We start from the raw sequence: 24,535 nt of genomic DNA, 5'->3' as shown, positions 1-24,535 counted from the left end.
CTTGGTTGCATGCTGAAAATAGCCGATCTACAAGCTCACAACGCGTGAGCTTGTAGATCGGCTAATTTCAGCAAGTGTAAAATAAGTCATTATGACGGCAACAAGGCCCACCAAAATACATTTTAGTTGACTAAATCACCTATGACCTATATAAAATCTTATGACATTTAGTCGACTAAAACTAGACTAACACTAATACATTCCAGGTGACTAAAATGTGACAAAGACCAAGTGAAAACTATTCAGGAGACTATGACTAAAACTAAAATAGAAATTTGCTGCCAAAAACAACACTGCCCCCAACTCAAAAGCCCCACTGGAGTGTATTTAAAGCTGTTCTGAAGAGATTGTCCAACAGAAAATGGCACAACCAACGCTTTTTTTATTTGTTCATTTTTTTTATTTATCAACTCGTATTTATGTCAATACCAATTTTCATTATATTAGTGAGGGTCGGTCAACTGTGATGGTTCAACATTTCATGTTGTTTTTTTCACCGCATGGGGTAGATAAACAGTAGTACATAATGAAAACAGTACTCAGATTTAATTTCAAGGTTTTTCCATGTTGTTTTTTCACTGCATGGGGTAGATAAGACAGTAATACATAATGAAAACAGTATTCAGATTAAATTTAAAGGTTTCATGACATTCGTTTTTTCATTTATTTAAATTTTTCGTTTTCAATTACTCAACTCCCTCAATAAGGTCCCTTCTCCCATTGTTTATATTGTGTTTAGTTTCCAAGATGGCCGCAGCACCAGGAGGGGGTGGGGCGGAACGCAGGCCGTTACTGGCAGCGTTCAGGAGAATTGCATTTTTTTTCCCCGAAGTCACCTGAACTTGAACACAGTATTTTGCGTTGAACAAATTTGTCTTGAAATCCATGTCGTTACACACCTGCATCTCCTCTAGCTAAAGAGTGCTGGGTTGGGCCCCGAAAATAGCTGATCTACAAGCTCTCAACGCAAGAGCCACCTGGTCAGTGATTTACACTGAGAGCCACCTGGTCAGTGATTTAAACTGAGAGCCACCTGACCTGGTCAGTGATCTTTGATCAACAACACGCTTCTTTTCAAACTTTTTTAAGCACGGCAAACACTGAAAAACTACGCAATAATTTAAAATATTCACGGAATATATAATCAAAAGCCATTTGCTGACCAAAATCAGGATGCTGCTGCATCCTAATTTGATGCTGTGCAGTACACACCGGTTCAGTACAAACCGGTTCAGTTCTTTTCCACTGGTTGGTTCTCAAAATAACTGGACCGGTTCGCATTGGGAACCAACCGATGGAAAATAACTGAACCGGTTCGCATTGGGAACCAACCAATGGAAAATAACTGAACCGGTTCGCATTGGGAACCAACCGATGGAAAATAACTGAACCGGTTCGCATTGGGAACCAACCGGTGGAAAAGAACTGAACCGGTTCCCATTGGGAACCAACCGGTGGCCCCTGTGTTCTGAAACACCACAAACACTCGATGGGTTACACAGCATTCTGTAAACACATAATACACGTCGTTCCGTCATATAGAGTCATCAGAATAATCACGCTGTCACACAGGGGATATCGGAAGCAATCTGTGATGCAACACCACACCAACCACTCTATAAACACAAAGGGGAAACATTATCGGTTCCTAAATCTATAATTCATGTGCCCGCGTCCAAAATAGTCAATTTTGTGTTTTTTTTTTAACCCATTCTGACCTGAGATCAGATTCTAAAAATGTCTTCTACATCCTGACAGTTTTCTGAAAAAGTCATGTTGTATGTATGTCAGTGGTTCTTAGATTTTTCAAAAATAGCAGACCTACAAGCTCGTAGCGCGCCACTCGGTGGCGCGCTATGAGCTTGCAGATCTGCTATTTTTCAATAGCTAAAGCATAGCATGATGCTAACACCAAAGTGGGTTATACGTCTATGTGGATCCTTTGGTGTCGCTTCAGGTTACACTTCTGCGTGAAGCGCTTGCCACAGGCTAGGCAGCAGTAGGGTCTCTCCCCGGTGTGGACGCGCCGGTGGGCCTTGAGGTTGCTCAGCTTGGTGAAGCTCCGGCCGCACAGCGAGCAGCAGAAGGGCCTCTCCCCGGTGTGCGTCTGCAGGTGGGCCTTGAGGTTGCTGGGGTGAGGGAAGCACTTGCCGCACTGGCCGCAGCGCAGCAGGTGATGTGAGTGGGAGGAGCCCGAGGAGTGCGTGGTGCCGCCGCCGCCGCCGCCGAGGAGGAGGTTCTGGGAGTTCAGCGCGGACTGGTGCTGGTGGTGGTGGGTCTTGATGCTGACCCACGGTATGCTGGAGGCCCGCGTGAGACCCAGGGAGCGCTTGTTGGGCTCGTTCTGGGCTCTCTGGAAGGACAGGAGCGGAGGAGGAGGAGGAGCCCCTTTGGACGCCGTGGTGGGAGTTCTGTGGTTCAGGTTCAGGTTGCCGTCGGAAGGCCTTCTCACGCTGTTGGAGGCCAGCGAGTGAGTAGTGGGCTTTCTCCCTGTCTGGTGGTGGTGGTGGTGGTGGTGTGGCGCGGTGGCTTTCAGCATCGTACTCGAACCCACTTTGGAATGCAGTTTGGTTCCGTCCTTCACCGTGGGGGGTTTGTGGGAAACGTTGCCCTGCTTGAGGAGAACGTCGGGTCCTCCTCCGCCCGCGTACTGGTTTACCGTAAACGAAGAAGGAGGCGCCAGCGACAGTCCTGGCCTCGTCATCATCATCATCTCCTCCTCCTCATCTTCATCGGAATTCACCATAATCTCCTCCTTGATCACCACAGTTCCCACCCCGTCGGCAAACTGTTGTCTCGCCCTGGGAGGATCTGAGGATGAAATTATGTGATCTCTACCTCCTCGGACCGATAACTGTTTGGGGGCGACGACTCTGGCCACGGCCGTTTCACAGTTAGTAGTACGCATTACGTGAGCGCTGTGGCTCAGGGAGGGCGAAGACGCGACTTGCGTGGAGTCCATGTCGAAGGGAGAGATGACGTCCGAGGGCTCCGTGACCATGCACGCGTACAGAGGGCGTGATCCGTCGCGGTCCTCCGTGTGCGTAACGGGGTGTGTGTGTGACTGTGTGTGCGGGTCCTCTTGTCTAATGATAGTTCTCAACAGCTCCTCGTCCTCGCTGATTCCGGTCGTCTGTTCCGGTCGTTGTTGTGCGTCGGTCCACTCGCTCATGCCGTGGGCCTCGTCGCTCATGCCGTGGGACTCCAGCGATCCAACGCCGCCTGTAGTAGAATCAACGAAAAGATCGTGCTCCATATTAACGAAAGAAAAAAAAAGTACTCACAACTAAAAGTATCAATACTGCAATGTAGAAATGCTCTGTTGCAAGTTAAAAAAAAATACTTGAATAAAAGTATCGGCATCAAAATGTACAAAAAGTTAAAGTGGTCATTGTACAGAATGTCCCATTTCAAATGTATAAAAATCTTTTGAAAATAGACGATCTACAAGCTCACAATGCTTGTAGATCGGCTATGGCCAAAATGTATGTGTATGTTTTGTAATAATAATCAAGGCAATACCGATGCCTTGACTTTGATAATGATACTGAAGAACTGTCCTTTTTTTATTTATCTTTATATTTCCTTTTAACTCAATTTGAAGGGAGTTACAGTAAATGTTATACAGTCTTACAATGAGCTTTTCTTTTTAGGACTAATTAGGTGAATAGTAAGGTTACGTATTTTAATAGTGTGATTGTTTACTGAAATGTATAGTTTTGCTGTATAATTAACGTTACCACTATTGAAATTTGAACGTTATTGCCGGTCTACTATAGTTTATTAAAAAGGACCATACCGTCACTACAGCAGTCAAATTAATTTGCAGAGACTGTAAACTTGATTGAGATGGCAAATATAACACTCAATATAACCGTAGTTATTTATTCTTTTGCATTTTAAAACCACAGATTCGTTTGACAAGTCTTTTTTTTATCAGCAAAATTCTAACTTCCCGTGTATGTATGTTCAAAGTATTATGGATCAGTATCAGCCCCTGAACGCAGCAGTCTGTCCCCGTGGCAATGCCCTAAACCATGGGTTCCCAAAGTGGGGTCCGGAGACCCCAAATGTACAAATGGAACCAAATGGACCCCAACAGGTCCATTTGGTTCCATTTGTACACTCTCAGAGTTAAATTAACAGTGGTTTTACGAGTGGTCCTTGAAATTAATATGTTTCGGGAATCACTGCTAGAGACGTAAAAATCCTCCCTTATCGGGGTCACTGGCATATGTTTTCAAATGGGGGGTCCGTGGCCTAATAAATGTTAATTTGGGGGTCCTTTGGGAACCACTGACCTAAACCCCTGGGAGACAACACCTACCATCAGTTCCCAGTACTTAACACCTACCATCAGCTCCCAGTTACTTACCGCACAACTTCCCCAAGCCGTGCTACTCATCGTTGGCAGAGCCTGGGATTTGAACGCAGAACCTTGTGGTCCAAAGGTTCTACCAAACTGAGCTACCAGTACCAAGACACTAAACAACAGGATGACCCAAAAAGACCACTACACTGGATATTACACAGTAGGGCTTTAATACCTAGGGAGAAAACGTAAGACAAAAACGCAACATTTAAAAATAAAGCCATTAACAGGGAAACAGTCTATTTTAACAGTTTATTTAATATTTATACAATATATATATATATATAGCCAAAGGTGTCATATTTACAGTCATGTTACATCATGTTAACAGTTGCCCGGACATCACGAAACACAAAAATAGATTAGGATTGTACTAATCATACATTTAACCATAAACTTCACGGGATGGCACTCAAAATTGGACCAAGAAAGCCTGTGTATTGAATGGCAACAAGCTGAAATGCCAGTACTCTCATCCACCGTGCATAAAAAAAAGCATTTACTGTAAATTGGTCATCTTTTTTAGTGCAAACATGCAACGTGTCTGGACTGTCATTATCATGGTGTCTTACAGTACACTGTATGCCTATGCCAGTTGTAACTTTTTATCTAATACATGAAACCACTCACATCAGCCTGAAGATGAAGTAAGCCATCATCATAATCAAGATGGCTGCAGCCTCTTCGTGGTCCATCTTCCTCCTCCATGAGTCGGAAGTCGTTTGGAGAACTTCTGGCGTGCATTTGGTTTGCTCTCCAAACACAAACAATTCCGTTGGAGCGATGTGTCACTCAAGTAATTACTGGCCAATCACAGCGCATCTTTTCCGGGACTTATCAGACCCCAACATGCGCTCTGTGACGCAACGCTCATGCTTCTGCAGGGCTTCGCAAGGAATCTCGAGAAAGTGTTGCCCTCCCTTGAGCACATACTGTACGCTCCAGAGCGTCTACGTTTATATGTCTATGTCCAAACATATGCCAGTAAACGTTCCTCAAAGTATGGACAGATTCTACAAGGTGCATCTTTCTGTGAACGGACATTTTTCTTCAAGGTCATCCATCACTTTCCATGAGGGGGATTTGGAGTTCCTGCAAAGCGCATGTCACCTTCGTGAAATCGTCCACAATGGCTATATAATAAACTCCGTTCCTCTAAAGTGGACATATTCACCATTTCTGCCCCCATTCTTTTGCTCCAAGTATTTCCCTCCCGTAGCTCTTCTCGTAGCTGTCCGTTCTTTAGCTCTTCTCTTCACACAGCAGTAGCTGTCCGTTCTTTAGCTCTTCTCTTCACACAGCAGTAGCTGTCCATTCTGGCTGAAGTCAATTTGGCACCGTTTTCATCAGTGAGCTTTCCGAGCCCTGCAAGTGTATTGTAGTGGCGGGTATTGCCTGCAACCTCACGATAAGATGTGATACAGAGGCCACGATACGACATATATATCGATTATACTGTACGTTGATTCCAAATAAAGACCTTTAGGGCTGGGAATTGGCGACCACCCCCGCGTTCGATACTACACGATACAGAGCCCTGATCTAGACTAGGTTTTTTTTACCATTGCACTTTGCCTTTTAATCTGTTGCACTACTGTTACTTGTTGTTTTATTTGTTTTGTTTTTATCGCACCGTGGATGAGAGGGAAACAAAATGTCATCCCTCTTTATATCTAACATATATTTGTGTGATAAATAAAGAAACCTTGAACCAGCGATTGCCGATGTTTTGACAAATATATTGCCCGAACTTTTACCCTTTCCAAACCCATTTGAAAAACTTAGTGGATAACATTTAAACAAAAAGCAAGGAAAAAATATTAATGTTTTGATGGATAAGTGCAAAAGATTTAATCACATATATCATTAACTGTCAGACAGAAAACTGATTCAAAGCCGTGTCTCACACAGGATTTCCTGCCGTAACGATATGGTACGATACGATTATCGGCAAGATAAACGATATGACTATTTGCCATATTGATTAATTGAACCCACCCCTATACACTAGTGTATTGTGGCGGTCGAGGTCCTTGTTTTAATCTGTGTAAAAAAGTGAGTTAAATACTCATACCCACAGCCCACAATCTCCCCCTCATCTGGAGTCATCCGTCACGTCAGCAAAGCTTCTGGAGGACTGCCTCATCTTGGCACATTGCCTCCTGGTTGGATCCATGCAACGCTCCGTTGTGGAGTCCAACACTAACTATTTGGACAAACTGTCCCCCCGGCCGTCCCCTGCAACTAGTGTCCTCTAGTGATAAATGGACAAACTGTCCGCCCGGCCGTCCCCTGCAACTAGTGTCCTCTAGTGATAAATGGACAAACTGTCCCCCCGGCCGTCCCCTGCAACTAGTGTCCTCTAGTGATAAATGGACAAACTGTCCCCCCGGCCGTCCCCTGCAACTAGTGTCCTCTAGTGATAAATGGACAAACTGTCCCCCCGGCCGTCCCCTGCAACTAGTGTCCTCTAGTGATAAATGGGCAAAGCCTCAGGTTCACATTATGACAACACATGAGCTCTGCCCTCCCCGAGTTCTGCTTTTGGGGCATGATGTGGCAATACAAGTATGATGTTTTATAATACTGATCACTGACGCTGAAGAGATTCACTATTGAAGCTTGTTCAGCAGTTTTTCAATACCCAATAGTATCAAAGCAAGTTTTTATTTTGTATGCTAGAGGTACTGACCACTGTACTGTATGTGATGCTAGTGGTACTGACCACTGTACTGTATGTGATGCTAGTGGTACTGACCAGTCCAGTCTCCAGCGTGCTCAGCAGAACAGGACGGCTCATTGCTTTCCTCCTCCTTCTTCACGTCCACCACTGGCCTCCCATCGTCTTGGTCCATCGTCTGTACAGCACAGAGTACAAAAATCAGACCCGTCTGTACTGTACTGTACTGTACTGTACTGTACTGTACTGTACTGTACTGTACTGTACTGTACTGTACTGTACTGTACACACTCTCCTCCCTATATATAATATATATATATATTATAATATATAATATAAAAATTATAATAAATTAATAATATATATCTGATTGACATTTATACCACCCGATCACAGATAGGGTGGCCTACATTTAGCAGACGCTCTTAATCCAGAGCGATTTACAGTAAGCAAGAGCACCTGGGAATACATCAAATACATAGAAACAGTAGTCAATAATCAGAAGCAAGCTAAGAACCTAACATCCGTCTAACAGTGGAATATCTACAGTATATAATGAAACTATGCGTATAGTCTATAGGGTGCTATGTATGTCCACAAAAAAATCTATAATAATCAAAATGACAAAAGTCAAGCCTTTGCATGTACGCCTGTAAGGTCAATCGAGGCTAGGGCAAGTGCTGCGGGCTAAGATTGAGTCTGAAGAGGTGGTATTTTCAGACAATTTTTGATCATATATTTTTGGTAAATTATTTAAAATGTGTGACCAACCACTGATTCCCTCGCGGGGCTCAGAACGAGCACAGGCACGTCGGCGTCTTGCGTCAACTCCGCCATGACCTCCTGTCCATGGATCCTTGTGCACAGTTCCATGGCGTCATCCTCTTGTTTCATGTCACACCCCATCAAAACACCTATTATAGGCAGGACATTACAAAAGTACAACATGATTAAATCTACAGAATTAATTTCCACCCCATGGAATACCTCTTTGTTAAGGCCTAATGCATGATTTGGGACCGCACTGCAATGCTTGGAACCCCCAATGTGCGTACAAAAGAATAATAAATGCCATCACACAAGATGCTCATCTCTATTTAACTCTTCTTCCGTGAGGAAGAAGCCCAACAAACCCACGGTGAGGCCTTTAGGAGGGCCATTCAAGCCTCAAGCGGAGCCTGCGGCACCACCAAGGGCAAGGTGGAGCCTGCGGAACCGTTGCGGCTCGAGAATCCACCCTTCCTGAATAAAGTGCCTGGTGCTGGGAGTCTGGTGCAACGCACAGGGCCTGACCTGGTGAGAGCAGGAGTGGACCTGGTGAGACGTAGGAGGGGCCCGGACAGGAAACAACCCACAGAGCCTAGTCCTTCCATGTGCCAGAATGGTACCTCCCAGTCCCGGCAGAGTAGTTCAGGAGGAAGGGATTGTGTGGCCCTGGTTTTTCCCTAATGGGACTTATCGAGGGTAGCTACTGGGACCTAAGTCGGGACTTGATCACCCCGGCTGGGTCACCTGAGTGAGGGGTATGATGTTGGGAGACCCGAAACCCCGATGACCTCGGGCTACATCACTGAGGATACGTCCCAGGTGCATGCATTTATGTATGTATTTTGTTTTATAAAGCACATTTTATTATTATACAATCTGGAAACAGCCAGCCAATTGAGGACGGTCTGTGCGCTACAATGGTAGCCTCGCGTAGCCAGCGTGTGTGCTTTACTTACAGAAAGATCATAACCTCCAGATACCCACATTTAATTAACTATTGTCTAATTACTGTTTGTCTTGTGCAATGAAAACTCAAGTCAGAACGTTATTGTTCTGACTCTGTGCATAACTATCACTTGGTATACCTCCCTTGTACAATTTTACAAGGGACAGCCTCAAAATTAAAATATCCAAAGACCCCAGTACTACACAATGCGAGAGAGAGAGAGAGAGAGAGAGAGAGAGAGAGAGAGAGAGAGAGAGAGAGACACACAGAGAGTTGTGTGAGAGCGATCACATCATCACATATCATGTGGGAGGGTATGCTGTATGAATGCATGCAACACACCATGTTGTTAATTTGTTTGTTCTTGAAGTGTGCTGCCTGTAAACATAGTGATTACGGTTCATCTTGGACACTTCATTATGCCAGGTGGACTTGATGATTTGTACCACCATGCATGGACCTTTTGTTTCTTTTTAGATTGTGCCTTGTTCTGAATTTCACTGTTGTATACTACACACAGACGTGTATTATTTTGTCCATAAATGCTGAAAATAAGTACGTATAGTACTTAACCCATTCTAGACGGGAAGCCCTTTTGGTGTTTTAACTAAGCATTATGTTATACTTTAGCTATTGAAAAATAGCAGATCTACAAGCTATTGCAACTCTAGAATCATCATGTTTCTATGTCAGTCGTTCTCAAACATTTTTATGTCAAGGACCCCAAAAAAATATATGTAATTGGCCGCCGACCCCCATCTGACAATATGTTGTTCCAGAAGAAAAGATTTGAGTTAAAAAAAACGCTCGCTCTATATAAGCATGAGTCCCAAAGAGTAGTGTCTAGTATGGTTTCAGCTAGGGCCAACTCCACAGAATACATTCAAACTAATTGGGGAAAAAGAGTTGGAGATTACCATCACATCAGAGGAATGGGTAAATATGTGCAAAACACAAATTACGTCCACCAACTCAAGAAGAATGTGGAGAGAATTCTGTTGGAAGAACCTAATGAGATTCTTTATTACACCCAAAATTAAGACAATTGAAAACAGAACAGCCATGCTGGAGACAGTGCGGCCACAAGGGGGCAGGCCACGTTCATATATTCTGGACTTGTCCTAAAATTCAGAAATACTGGCAGGATATCCACTCCACCTTGGAGACCATAAGATACCTCAGACTTGTTCCATTCTGTGTGTTAAGATACCTCAGACTTGTTCCATTCTGTGTTTTAAGAAACCTCAGACTTGTTCCTTTTTATGGTTGGGAAATATCCCTGGAGTTTCTAATACATGATAAATATTGAATCAAGATCCTCTTAGCAACAAGTAAGAAAGCGATCATACAACGCTGGTACCAACAGGACCCACCAACGAAAGAACTATTGGATGGACATTACTGAGGAACTGTATGTTATGGAAAAACTAATATTCATACTTAAGACTACAAGAGGATAAGTTCTATAAAAAGTGGGAAAGGTGGGATCTCTTCTCTCAGCCTAATCGATAATTCAAGTGGATTTCAATGAATGTATTTTGTAATATGAAAAAAGCCTTGTCTTTTGTTTTCTTGTCTTCTTTTTGTGCTTTTTTGTTCGTAATGTTTGTTTGGTTGTGAGAAAAAAAAGAAAAAAAAAGACACTCGCTCTGAAAGAATATATATATATTCAAAGATTTGCAACACATTAAAAAAAATAGCAAAATAGCAGATCTACAAAAATAGCAGATCTACAAGCTCATAGCACTGCACTCAGTGCCGCGCTATGAGCTTGTAGATTTGCTATTTTTCAATAACTAAAGCAGAACCCAACACTTAAAACACCAACAGTAAAAGTGAGGTTGAGTAGGTCATTTTAATTAGGCCGACCGGTCTCTTTGGGCCGATTCATAGTCCTATTTTACCGCTGTTTCGGCGCTGTAGTGCCGAAATTATTTCGGTATTTTCAGTAGCACCGAAGAGATGACTTTAGGACGGTACCCGCCCCCCCCCCCCCCCCCGAACCTCAAATGACGTCAAATTGTAGGCTCTACAGAGCCGAACCGACTTTTATTCGGCTCTAAAATAAGAGTATGAATCGGCCCTTTGCCTTCATTCATTCATTCATTCTTACCAAACTGTAATAAATCCGCGGCGCTCTCCTCCTCCCCCTCCTCTTCCTCCTCCTCCTCCTCACCGGTCCCATCGTCGCGGCACAGCGCCTTGCCACAGTCGACGCACCTCACGGGGGTCCCGGACGCCCCTGTGGTCTCCCCTGCTCCAGCGGCGTCACACAGCTTCTTCTCTGCCCACTGCAGCTGCCCCCGGAGAGACTCCACGTCCCGCGTCCGTCGCCTCACCTCCTCCACGAAGCCGTCCTCCACCAACCTGGGGCAGTGGAGTGGTGGAAAGGAACATTTTCCAAAGCCGTTTTATACATTTGAAAATGGGACATTCTGCATAATGAGAAGTGAGAACGTTCTACTTTTGGTACTTTTAAAAAGGACAACTTTAGGTTTTTTTTTCAACCAAGGTTCATGTTTTAGGTTGTTATTAGAGAAAGTAAAAGGTGAGTGTTAAATTTCTTTTCATTTGCTGCTTTCTTTCGTTTTAGGGGTTTTAGCTATTTTTGACAGGGGGGCGGGGGCATTCGAGCATGGGGCTAAATATGTATTTTTTCACAAAATGTTATGGCAATTTAATTTTTTTTAATTTACTATAGTCCTAATAAACCCCAGGAAATTACATCTGACCACAAAAGATCACAAGATCTATTGAATGTGAAAAACTGACATATTGAGCCTATACACACACAGTATAAGCCTTCCCCCAGTAGGCTACCTTCACATTCAGTAGATCCTGTGATCTTCTGTGGCCAGATGTAATTTCCTGGGGTTTATTAGGACTATAGTAAATAATAAAATCACCATAAAATGTTGTACAAAAATACATATTTAGCCCCATGCTCGAATGCACCGCCACCCCCTGTCAAAAACAGCTAAAATCCCTAAAACGAAAGAAAGCAGCAAATGAAGAAAAATCTTTTACTTTCTCTAATAACAACCTAAAACATGAACCTTGGTTGAAAAAAACTAAAGTTGTCCTTGTACATTTTTATACCAATACTTTCGTACTTTCACTGAAGAAAATAACTGCAGTATTGATACTTTTGCCTAAAGTAAAACCTTTGAGTACTTATTTCCCACCACCCGACAGACCTGGTGAGCTCACTCATGGCCGTCTTCACGAGCGTCTCCATGACGTCCGAGAGCTGGGCCTGGAACATGACAATGAGGGTGTCCACGTCGGACATGATGGGAATGGGATGTGTGCAGTTTCTACTCGTTAATGTCTTTGGGAATAAATAACGTCCTTCAATCAAAACAACGTTTAAATCGAGGTGTACGTGTAGTAGGACGTGTTCACTTCCAGTCCCTGTCGTCGTTTATATCGCAGATACAAGCCTTCGGAACTGCAGCAAGCTCGTCGGGTTATCATGTGGCTTCTTGCACGTCATTGCAACTGTGTGCGGTCCGTCCAACGCCTCCAGGCTCACAGAACATGGATGGTACTGAAGGCTTTAAGAAAAGAAAGAAGACTCATGTTATAAACGACGTTAAACTCACCGACATTGCAGCGTAGTAGGGAAAGCATGAATGCAGAGATTCAAATAGGGTGCATTTTGCATCCCAAAACGCAATTTATAGTTAAGGGACGCAATAAAACAACAACCTCTGTATCCACGGGATGCACTACTTTATTCTAGTTTAGTTATAAAAAAATATATATTTGCTAGCTTTAGTTATAAAAATAATTTATTCTTCTGTTTTCTACATGAATAGTTTACCACATTATATCCATATAAAATTAAATGGGAGTTAAATGCTGCAATTTGTAAAAAATGGCAAAATATGACTCCTAACGTCGTTGAAGTGGGTCTCATAAAATGTCCCTGGGACTCGTCAAAAAGACCATCCCTGCATCCTGGGACTCATTACATTGAAAACCAATTTACATCACTGTGAATGATCCTCTTTCAAAGTGCAAAGCGTTTTGTTTCATAAACATCCACCGTAGACATATGGTATGAGCTACTTTCTGTCAAGAACTTCCGAGCAGGTGATTCTTAATTCTTATAGGTGATTTCTAGGTGTTGGAATTTGGAAGCGCTCGTCGTATGTCACTGAACGGCGCTGCGTACCAACTGTTTCGAATTTGCACATAATGCAGGACTCAGGAGGCAGCAGCAGCACAACCCGTTATTAAAAACGAGTGCTTCCAAACTCCAACACTTATATATATATCAAAAAATATCCCAGCATGGAATGTCTTGACAATAAAGTAGCTCATAGCATGTCTACGGTGGATTTTTATTATGAAACAAACGCTTTTGCAGTTTGAAATTAGGATAAATCAGAAATGCTTGCTCCTCCTTAGAGACCCCCCCAATCTGGACGGGAACCCCTTTTGGTGTTTTAACTAAGCATTATGTTATACTTTAGCTATTGAAAAATAGCAGATCTACAAGCTCATACGAGCTTGTAGGTCTGCTGTTTATGAAAAATCGTGAAAATGCGGCACAAATCTTTGAATACCTATATATTCTTTCAGAGCGATCATTTTTTTTATTTCGACGTCAGGCCTAAATGGATTAAGTGCACCTCTTTATAACCCCCCCCCACCACGTGCATATATAGGGAACTTAGCCCCTCCTATATTCAGCTATAGTGTAGAATTGTAGATGTATGTCCTAAACACAAACATTAAATGCCATTGACAAATGGAGAATTTACATCATATGTGTCTGAGCAAATAGGCATGTTACATCATGATGATGTACGATAATAAGAGCGCCCCTCAGTTCACACTTCACACGGGTGTGATTATTATATTAATATTATTATGTATTGCTTTTTATGATGATTTGAATGTTGTTGTTATTTGTCCTGTCATGATTATGAATTGAATACCCAGGACTGACTGATTGATTGATTTCATTGTTTTATTTCACAGTATGTAGAATGGGGTACATTTCAAACGAAAGCACAAAAGTCAACAGAAGAATCTAAAACTATTACTTTGAGGACGAAAACATGACTTTGTTTACAATCAGGGTCCTTCCATTTCAATTCATCAGAATTCACCTGAGTGGAAACAAGACAGCAAGGACTTATCCTTTTGGACTAAGTGTTTGACTGTACTCTCTGTACTGTTCATATTTCTGCCAATAAAGTAATCAATTAATCCATCAATCAATCAATCAATGCTATGGCCATCCTTAGCATTAGCAAGCTAACGTTAGCTTACCTATAGCTCCACTATACTCCACCATCTATGGAGGAAGACAGAACTCCTACGAGCTGAGAAAACAAACGTGATGTTTGCAGTAATTGCGTATGTGTTACTCACGACTATATTATGTTTTATCCACTAAATGTGTTATCATTTACGTCACATTGACCCGAGCCGCACGAGCTATAGCTAGCTAGCTCCCTGCTGGATTAGTTAGTTTGTTTCCATCGTGACGTCACCGTCGTCGTCTACGCACTACGGTGGCCTTCGCGGGTCAGACCGACGTGGGTCCGCGAGGCTTTGACCACTGTTTCCCAAACAATGGATCGGGACCCAGTGCCGTATCCAGGGAATAATCAGCAGGGGGGCATTCATATTTCCAAGGGGGGCACTTGGTTTTTCAAGTTCACATCCATATATAGCAATTAAGCTCTCACATAGGCCTATACAATAAAACAACACAAAAGGCTTGGAGAAGGGCTACAAGTATAGGTTCCAATTATACACCAAAACAAATAATATAGCCTAATTATTGTAGCCAATAGAACAAACAAACAAACATAGCCTATATACTGTCATGTGGAAACACGATCGCATCGCACCAACAACACAATGAGCATCTCCAAGTAGAAAAAAAAGACTATAGCCTATGCACCAACCATTAATCACCAACAAATAGTTGAGCATTTAGGCTTATAGTGTCTTTTATATGTCGCCATCTCCACGGTAGGGGAATATGAGTAAAAGTTTATGCGCACCGACTAGGTGCCAGTGTACTTTTTATTATTGCATTTTTATTACTATGAATTCATTAGAAAATGTAAATTTATTATAAACACAAAGAACATGAAAATAACACATTATATATATTTTAAACCTTAATTAAAAATAAAATGGTGGGGTAGGGTTCTGGACTGGGGGGGCACAAAGTCTATCTGGTAGGGCAGCGCCCCCTAGTGCCCCCCCGTAGAAACGGCACTGTCGGGACCCCCCTATGGTCGGGACTCGGGACCCATTTGTATGGGTCACGAGTCACGACCTATGGGTTGGCTTCAGACTAGTCCAGCATTCACTGCCATAAAGAACACTCTACCGTTGCTATATGATGAAAAACAGGCATTTAATAGGATTTCCAGAATCATCCTCATATGCTTCTGAGGTCTGAGAAAGAGCTGTGTTACTACACTAGCAAATAATATGGGCTACCCCTTATCCCTAAACTTATTTTGCCCTTTTTTTACTATTTAAAAAAAAAAGCTTTTAAAATAGTTCAAATAGCCGATCTACAAGCTCACAACGTCTCGATGTAGATCTATTATATTATTTTAAAATGTTTTCAAAATAGTAAAAAATGGCAAATAAGTTTAGGGATAACGATCCCTAATGTGGCCACAAGATGGAGCCCAAAGACTTCTAACAGGAGATAGTTCATGTGTGATCTCTATTTCATTTGACTGACCTGCTACTAAACTGGATATTTAAAGTGATGACTGATTGTATATACTGTAACAGTATACTGCACTCACACATCTGTTGAGTTTGACTGTACGTTCCCCATTACGTAGACCTGAGGACGATTCTACAAATGCCTTCTAAATCCTGACAGTTTTCTGAAAAACCTCATGTTTCTATTGTCAGTCGTTCTCAAACATGTTCATGTCAACGATCTTCAAAAGCATTATGTAATTCCCCGCCGAACCCCATCTGAAAATATGTTGTTCCAGGGAACCTTCCAGAAGCAAATTTGAGTTAAAAACGTTCGCTCTGAAAGAATATATATTCCAAATGTGCGCCACATTTCCATGATTTTTCAAAAATAGCAGATATACAAGCTCGTAGCACGGCACCAAGTGTATATACAGTATGTCAATATGTGTTCTGCATATTTGGCTGCTGGGTCGCAAGACAAATTTCAGTATGAACTGCCAATAAAGTACAATATCATATAATATATCTATTTTGCTGCACAACACTGGCATACATGTAAATTAAGCACATACTGTAGGTCAATTATTTTTGAAAATGTTTACCTATAACCTGAGCTAGGGACATCAAAGTTAACGTAGTTAATCCTTGCCAATGACAATTAAAGAAAGCAATGCTGACGTGATGTCCCCATGAATAAAACACACAATAGGAGTAATCAAACTCACTTGTTTTATTTAAAAACGGGGATAATTACACTGCTGATAACGTCACTCAAAGTACCTTTATTTCCGGTAACAAATGTAACTACCGTAGTGTTTTTTTTGTACAAACACATGCCCTAAACGCAAATACAAAAAATACCCTACGTCAATAGGTTAATTTGTATTATACATATTTCATACTGAAGGCAACAGCATATTCATTGAAAACAAAGCTAACCAAACATAAGCTTGTTCAGAACCATAATTGTAACTTCTAAAAAAAACAGCAATGACCCATAACATAGTACCGTAAACTAGATGCACAATATAAATCGGCAGCGTAAAAAAAAGAAATCTGCAATAAATCGGAAATCGAACCGATCTCAAAATAGTCCAGATTAATTTCACCAATATTGATGACAAAAACAACAATAATGTGACTGACCGCCAATGGCTTTAGTTTGTACTCGCAGAGCTGCCAGTCTGCCTGTCTGTGTCTCATTAAGAGCATATCAGCTGTTAGTGGGGAGGGGGTGGGGGGCTTACAGTCTACTTTCACCTTAGAGTTATTATATTAATAGAGACGGCACCGGATTCCTCCTCCCATCCACTTGCATTAAGTTGCTCAAAAGCGCATGAGGCTGTCAGGTGTAAAGGAGCAACTTGGACACTCAGGCATGAAGGAAGCATGAGTTCAAGTCCGTTGCTCTCCCCTTGTCCCCCACATATGGGGACTAGGTTGGTGGAGGGTGTGTAGAGCCCAGGATCACATTAGATGATTGACACAGGGGTGAAAAATGGGTTACAAAATCATGGGATAATAAATATATATATATAAGTAAAAAAAGCATGAGGCGATTTCACTCCTCCTTCCGGAGTAGGAACAGAGTGCATTCTGGGATGGATTGGGGCCAAATCTTTAACGCGCTGTGCCGCTGACTATCATTGCGAGCGGTAACATATGAAACATAGCGTTCACGTGTCATGGGCCCCGATAACATGAATGTGCTCAATGATAGTCAACGGACCAGCGCTGGCTCGAGATGCAATGACAAATTGGGCCACTACAGTATGTCCATTTCGCCTCAGGGTTTCTTCCCAGTGCCGTCTCTATTAATATATACTCTTAAAGCCTATTCATAGTCTGGATTTTCGGTGGTTGCGGTGACCACCGCTCCGGTGGTGAGCTGACCACCGCTCCGGTGGTGAGGTGACCACCGCTCCGGTGGTGAGCTGACCACCGGAGCTGAAATAACGTTGAGCGGTGGTGAGTAAAAACAGGGAAGGGCTGGGGCGGTTGGCGGTGGTTTGCTCTTCACCGCGGCTCGTGACGTCATGTTGTAGTTCGGTGGTCACCTCACCCCCGAAAATCCAGACTATGTATGAGCCTTAAAATAGCAAAATAAAAGTAAAACAAATTCAGCAATGCATTCAATATAAATATAACATAACAATGTAATATATAATCGGTATTGGCCGATATGACCCTGCAAAAATCATCGGAGATCGGTCATGATTTCAACATCGTACGTGTGTGCATCCCTAGTGCCCGATTTCCCCCCAACCCGTTTCAGGTTTACAGACGGGCCTGTGCTTGCGCTGGTGCGACTTCAGATGATCCAGACGCTTGAAGCTGAGGCCGCAGATGGTGCAGCAGTACGGTCTCTCCCCCGTGTGGGTGCGCTGGTGGACCTTCAGTATGTCGGCCCGCGTGAAGCTCTTGTCGCACATGGTGCACTGATGGGGTTTCTCCTGCGTGTGGATGCGCCGGTGCAGCTTCAGGTTCCACAGGCGGCTGAACTTGTTGCCGCAGACGCCGCAGCAGTACGGCTTGTCGCCCGTCTGGCTGCACTTGTGCGTCTTCAGCTCGGAGAAGGAGGGGAAGCCCTTCCCGCAGTGGCTGCAGAGGTGCAGGCCCTGCCCGGAGTGGATCCTCTGGTGGACCTTGAGGTTGCAGGCCTGGGTGAACGTCTTCCCGCACTGGGTGCAGGAGAACGGCGGCCCCGCCCCGCCGGCTTTATGCGTCAGTTTGTGGGCTTTGAGCGACGCAGCGTCTGAGAAGGACGCCGAGCACTGGGTACAGTTGTGCCTCCTGCCGCCGCCGGCCTTTGCTCCGCCGCCCGTCGTCTGATGCTGTTGTTGTTGTAACCTTTCGTCCAGGTTCAGAGTAAGACTGTACGTTTCCGAAGGGTTATATACGTCCGTGTTTTGCAGAGAATGGTCACCGCCGATGTGACCGCCTTGCCCACCGCGCACGCTTGCCCTGTTGACCACTTCGCCGCCACCTCCCCCCGACATGTGTTCAGGGTACAAGACGCTCGGGTCCTGGAGGTACCCTTGCTCGTTGATCAACATACAACTGAACTCTCTATCCGGGTCCACCGCTGAGCCCAACGCACCCCGTCTACTGCGGGTGGGAGCGGGCTGATGATGAGGCCGATGCACGGACCCATCGGACGCCCCCAGATCCCCCTCGTAGTGGCCCATGTAACTCAGCTCCTCGGCCAGACGTGGGGGAGACTCCTGCAACCCCTCCAGGCTGCTCATGTCAAACATGTGGCCACCACCGCCATACCCCCCGGTCTTGCCGAAGCCCCCCAGGTCCTCCATGCCACATCGGCCCCGGTAGAGCGGTTCGGACGGGTCTGTCGCGTCGCCCTCCAGACCCGGATCCGGCCTCTGATCGAGGCCAGTGTCCCATTCGTCTTGGCACTGTTGGATCTCGCGGTCGTTGAGGCCTGTGCTCGGCCCGGAGAGATTTGACTCCTCTTCTCCTGGCATAAGAGAGAGAGAGAGAAATACATTTTTTCCGGTTACAAATGTGGACGCTGTAGCAACACGATCACACAATAAATCATTCATTCACACAATGCAATCTGTGGTCAGGTACTCAGGAATTCCTCTCAAGCCGTGCACTCAATTTAGAACGGGCATCATCACGTATCCATTAGTGAGTGGTTTCGGTTGTATACAGTTGTCAGTACAAAAACATTTGTTTGTTATGAATAATGGAAAATAAAATCATACGGTAATAAGTATTAGAGCTCTTCACCGGGGCAAATACCGGGGGAAATACCCGAGTGGACCTAATCTGTGATTTGGGATTCCGGGACCATTTCTTTTGGACCCGTGAAGAGCTCTAATAAGTATGTTGTATCGTGTGTATTTAGCAGAAGGCCTGGTGAAACTGACCATCCAAATTAACGTGCCATTTCCCGGGAAGCTCGGTGCTGTCTGACGTGATGTTGAGCACCTCCTCCTTCAGCAGTCTGTTGAGCTTCTCGTTCCCTACGCCTGGGGACTGACAGACAGAACAGACAGAGAATGTAAACAGCTTCTCGTTCCCTATGCCTGGGGACTGACAGACAGAACAGACAGAGAATGTAAACAGCTTCTCGTTCCCTACGCCTGGGGACTGACAGACAGAACAGACAGAGAATCATTCCCTACGCCTGGGGACTGACAGACAGAACAGACAGAGAATCATTCCCTACGCCTGGGGACTGACAGACAAAAACAAACGGAGAATGTAAACATGCAGTCATACAAAGATAACGTCACCGGGCTAGGCTATATGCACGCAGAATAACTCTTCCTACTTTCGCCATTCATTTGCGCCACATTTTCACGATTTTTCAAAAATAGCAGACCTACAAGCTCGTAGTGCGGCACTCGGTGCCGCGCTATGAGCTAAAGCATAACAAGCATAACAGCTGAAGCATAACATAATGCTTAAAACTAGGCATGTAACGATTCACTCAACTCACGATACGATTCGTATCACGATATGAGGTTCACAATACAAATTTTCACGATATTAAAAAAATATATATATATATATTAAAGAATAATTACAGCTTAAAAAAAAAAAGCTTCCCCCTTGAGATTTTTTATTTAACTACATTGCAAAAGAAGTATCATTACTTTTGACAGTGCAGAAACATAATTCCCTTCCTTGATGAGCATCAACGACCATCATCACCTGGGCACATATACGATATATGGTTACATGCCTATACTTAAAACACCAGGCCTACTTTCAGGCTTCCGTACGAAGGCTCTGTTCCATTTAGTGTGCAGTGGTTCTCAAACTTTTTTAATTTCACGGAACCCCATAACTCTGAGATGTACTGTACAAATGGAACCAAATGGACCCATACGGGGCCCATTTGGAACCCACTCAAGGACACTTTGAGACCCACTGGTGTAGCAGAGTGTTTCCAGTGAGCCAACATGCACAACTGCAGCAGCTGCAGGACTTAGTAGCCCCTCCTCAACAAACATTATGCTGTACATTTATCTGATAAGATAATGCATAATGATATGATAAGAGTATTTAGTCTGAACAACACATCTGGTGGAAACAAATACATTTCTCCCGCATAATACGACTTGAAAAAAGGCCGATTCATACTCCTATTCAGTGCCGAAAAACACACTCGTTTCGGGGAGGGGTTCCCGACTCGACTTTACTTGGCTCTATTGTAAAAGTCAATTCATATTTTAGACAGTATTTGTTGAGAACGAGCGTAAGAGGAGAGAAGAGAAGGAGAGGACACTGCAGCCAGATCGCTCGGCCAGCGAGATGCAGCTACTGCCGCTCTCTGAGCATTTGGAAGTCGGCTTGTGTCTCTTCCAAACTACCAGTGTTTCCTTGGCTTCACGGCCGACAAATTGAACTGGAAGCTGGGCTGATTGAGTGAGGGAATACAGCTGTAGTGCCGAAAGGATTTCGGCTCGTCACAACATTTCAGTGGCGCCGAAGCACCGACGGTTCTCTGAATGCCGTCACATTGTAGTCTCAACTTTCTTTCCGGCTCTAAAATAGGAGTGGCCCTAAGAAATTAACGATCATCTGTTTTCCTCCCCCTGAGATACCTTGACAGAACTGTTGGTGTCCGGTCCTAGTTCTTCCATGGCTCTGGCGATCCCCCGACAGCTGTGAATCTCCTTGACAACTCCCTCCTGTTTCAGTTTATGGTCCCCGACGCCGTCTGCATTGGGGAAACAGTAAGAATGGTGCCGTTGGATTTAGTTACTTACGGAATAATAAACACCATTGACACATCAAGGCTGAATTAAACCGAAGAGGACAATTTAACCCATTTAGGCCTGACGTCGAAATTTTAAAAATGACAGTTTTCTGAAATACCTATGTTTCTGTATCAGTGGTGCTCCATATTTCATGTCAAGGACCCGAAAAAATATATGTAATTGGCTGCCGAACCCCTGGAAATATGTAAAGGAAAGGAAAGGTACTATGTTTACCCAGGGTAACTGGACTAAGCTCAAGAACTTGTTTACAGCCAGGCCCTGCTCATAGAACATTTCATGGTAGGGGTTCAATGCCTTGTCCAAGGGCACTTCAGCGGTGGTAATTTTAACGTGCCGGTCTGGGGATACGAACTATAGCGACCTTCCGATATCAAGACCGCTCCACAAACCGTGTTGTTCCAGGGACACCCCCAGAAGCAAAGATTTTTGATTAGTGTGTGTAAAGAGTCAAGTACATTTGAGAGAGAGAGAACGGGTTGATCCAAACTCACCCGTCTGTGTCTGCATGCCTGGTATTTCTCCTCCTTCTTCCCCACCAGTGGACAGCCCCACTCTTCCACAGTCCACACATCTCGTACCCGCTGCTCGCTCTCCGTCTCGGACTCTTTCCTTGCGCCGACTCTCTGACGACTTCAGCCTCCTCTTCAGGGTCTCCACCTGATTGATTGATCGATTGATTGAACATTTGGTCAATTAAATATATTTATAGCTTGAAGGTCTGCTATTTTTGAAAAATCTTTCAAATGTGGCACAAATCATTGAATATATATTTCAGAGTGAACGTTTTAACTCAAATCTTTGATTCTGGTGGGGGCGGGTTCCTGGAACAACATATTTTCAGATGGGGTGGGTCGGTGGCCAATTACATATAATTTTCGGGGTCCTTGACATGAAATATTGAGAACCACCGACACAGAAACATGAGGTAACTTTTTTTCAGAAAACTGTCATGATGTAGAAGACATTTTTTTTAGAATCGTTCCCACTAGGTCTAAATGGGTTAAGGTTAAGTATTTAGACAGGTATACCTGCTCTCTGCTCCGGGTCACCTCCTCCAGAAAGCTGTCTTCCACCAGCCTTGTGATCTCGTACATGGCAGCCTTGAACACGGTCTCCATCACGCCGGAGAGCTGCGATTGAAACGTTACCACGGCTTCGGACATCATGTCTGCGCCAGAGTTCATTAATTTTATCCCAGGATATTTTGATTTAGTCTTTAGTCTGAATATAGCACACCATTTAGCCTTATATGTCCTATTCAGGCAGTCTTCTGAAGTCTTAGAGTCTCTAGTAGACTAAATATCAAAATCTTAATTTTGACAGAAAATAATATATAGTCTTAGTCTATTGAATAGCACACCATTTAGTCTCAGTCCTATTCAGGCAGTCTTCTGAAATTGTTCAGTCTTAAAGTCTCTAGTAAACTAAATATCAAAATCTTAATTTTGACAGAAAATATATAGTCTTAGTCTATTGAATAGCACACCATTTAGTATTAGTCCTATTCAGTCTTCTGAAAGTGTTTACCGTTTGGTCTTAGTCTAGTCTTAGACGACTAAATATACCAACAACAACCATAGTCTTTTAGCCTTAGTCAACCAAATGAACACTGCATGTTTTTGCGCTGTCTACTTTCTGATGGATATAAATTAATGTGCAAAAGCACCCAATACAACAGATACTGATGTATTGTATGCAGATAGTCTGTTTGTGTCGCCAATACACAGACGGATCAGATAATTACTTTCGACAGCCCCCCACCCCCCTCCACCCCCCAGCCCAGGCTAAGACGCTAGTAAAGGTTAGCTAGAGAGAGACACTAAAGTTTTATAATAGAATTCGACTCGAAATCACAGCCATCGTATAGAGAATATAGTTAGACATATATTCACCCGGTCGCTGAGAAAGTAAAAGCAGGCATATAGCATAAATAAATAGACAGTTGTTTTGGTTTTTTTCCCTTGGTAGAGGCAGAGCGCATTTAGTAACACTTCCTGGGAGAAGAAGTGTTGCCAGGTTTTGCGAGAGGAATAAGCAACCACAGGTCTATGACACGAGATTTATTTATTAAAGAAGGAAAAAACATCTTGAGGAATTGAGGATACAGGATTAAAAAAAATAATCAATTAACACAATGGCATATTGAGTATGTTATTGACAGTTTGCAGAATTACAGTACATTTCAAGCACAACTCAATACAAGAACTGTATATAATAAGCATTACACTTGTTTACAATAGGGCCCACCATTTTCAATTAATATTAGCGCCATAGCAGCATCATATTCATAACACAAAACACACACACACACACACACACACACACACACACACACACACACACACACACACACACACACACACACACACACACACACACACACACACACACACACACACACACACACACAGTCACACACACACACACACACACACACACTCACTTATAATAACTGGACATGGCAACACAGCCTGGAAGACAAACCCAAGCTACGGGTCGCGTAAATGGACATTCTTGTGAAGCCCGTTAATCTCCCCCCCCCCCCCCCCCCCCCCCCCCACTCAATTCAATTCAAATAAGCTTTATTGGCATGAGAAAACATACATTTTTTTGCCAAAGCAACTGTCAAAAATATAATAATACGGTTGAAAATGGGGCAAGTATATACAGTATTTTGTGAGCTATGTATGTCACATTGTGTATAGCTGAATGCTTGCAAATGTGAGACTGATAAACTTATATTTGTAGTTTTTGATTGACATTTGTATTTCGCAGTATGCAGAATTGGGTATACATTTCAAACAAAGCCAATACAAGTCAATACAAAAACTGTTGCTGTGATTACAAAGCATTATATTACACTTGTTTACAACAGGGTCCACCATTTTTAATTCAGCAGAACATTTAGAGACATACAATATGCACTTACCGGTGTGTGTGTGTGTGTGTGTGTGTGTGTGTGTGTGTGTGTGTGTGTGTGTGTGTGTGTATATATATATAAATCACACCCATGTGAAGTGAGGGGCGCTAATATATTAAAGTCTAACTCATGTTGACTAGGTGATGTAATGTTGATGTAAAACAAACGGCGCACACAAACATTAAATTATCTTTATTGCCGATGGCATTTAATGTTTGTGTTAGGGACGAGTGAGTGATGACGTTGAACTAAAAACAAACATTGAACCCATATAGGAGTAGTAAAAAGGGGAAAACATATATAGGCCTACAGTAAGGGGAAAGGGGGGCAGACTTTATTTACGGGGGCCAATTTCGAATTGCAGTTGCAGTTGTCCGTAGGTGCCCTTTGAGAG

At 43.4% G+C, this 24,535-nt stretch overlaps 1 protein-coding gene across 1 annotated transcript; it reads right to left on the bottom strand.

The window, feature by feature from the left end:
- Window positions 1-411: 411 nt before the first annotated feature.
- LOC308312441 (uncharacterized protein) lies at window positions 412-22,951 on the bottom strand. The gene is made up of 10 exons (XM_080759047.1): window positions 22,250-22,951; window positions 21,713-21,878; window positions 21,045-21,160; window positions 19,359-19,467; window positions 17,716-18,940; window positions 11,964-12,191; window positions 10,880-11,133; window positions 7,824-7,966; window positions 7,131-7,230; window positions 412-3,222 (listed from the first exon to the last, which is right to left on the bottom strand). Exons 1-10 carry the CDS (start codon window positions 22,403-22,405, stop codon window positions 1,922-1,924), a joined length of 3,798 nt encoding a protein of 1,265 aa, XP_080615173.1. The 5' UTR covers window positions 22,406-22,951; the 3' UTR covers window positions 412-1,921.
- Between the last annotated feature and the right edge of the window lie 1,584 nt (window positions 22,952-24,535).

Source organism: Protomyctophum bolini (genome assembly GCF_963924005.1).
Source record: "Protomyctophum bolini genome assembly, chromosome: 3".
Taxonomy (NCBI): domain Eukaryota; kingdom Metazoa; phylum Chordata; class Actinopteri; order Myctophiformes; family Myctophidae; genus Protomyctophum; species Protomyctophum bolini.
Note: the sequence above shows the minus strand (reverse complement) of the source record. Positions and strands in the feature narration are given on the sequence as shown.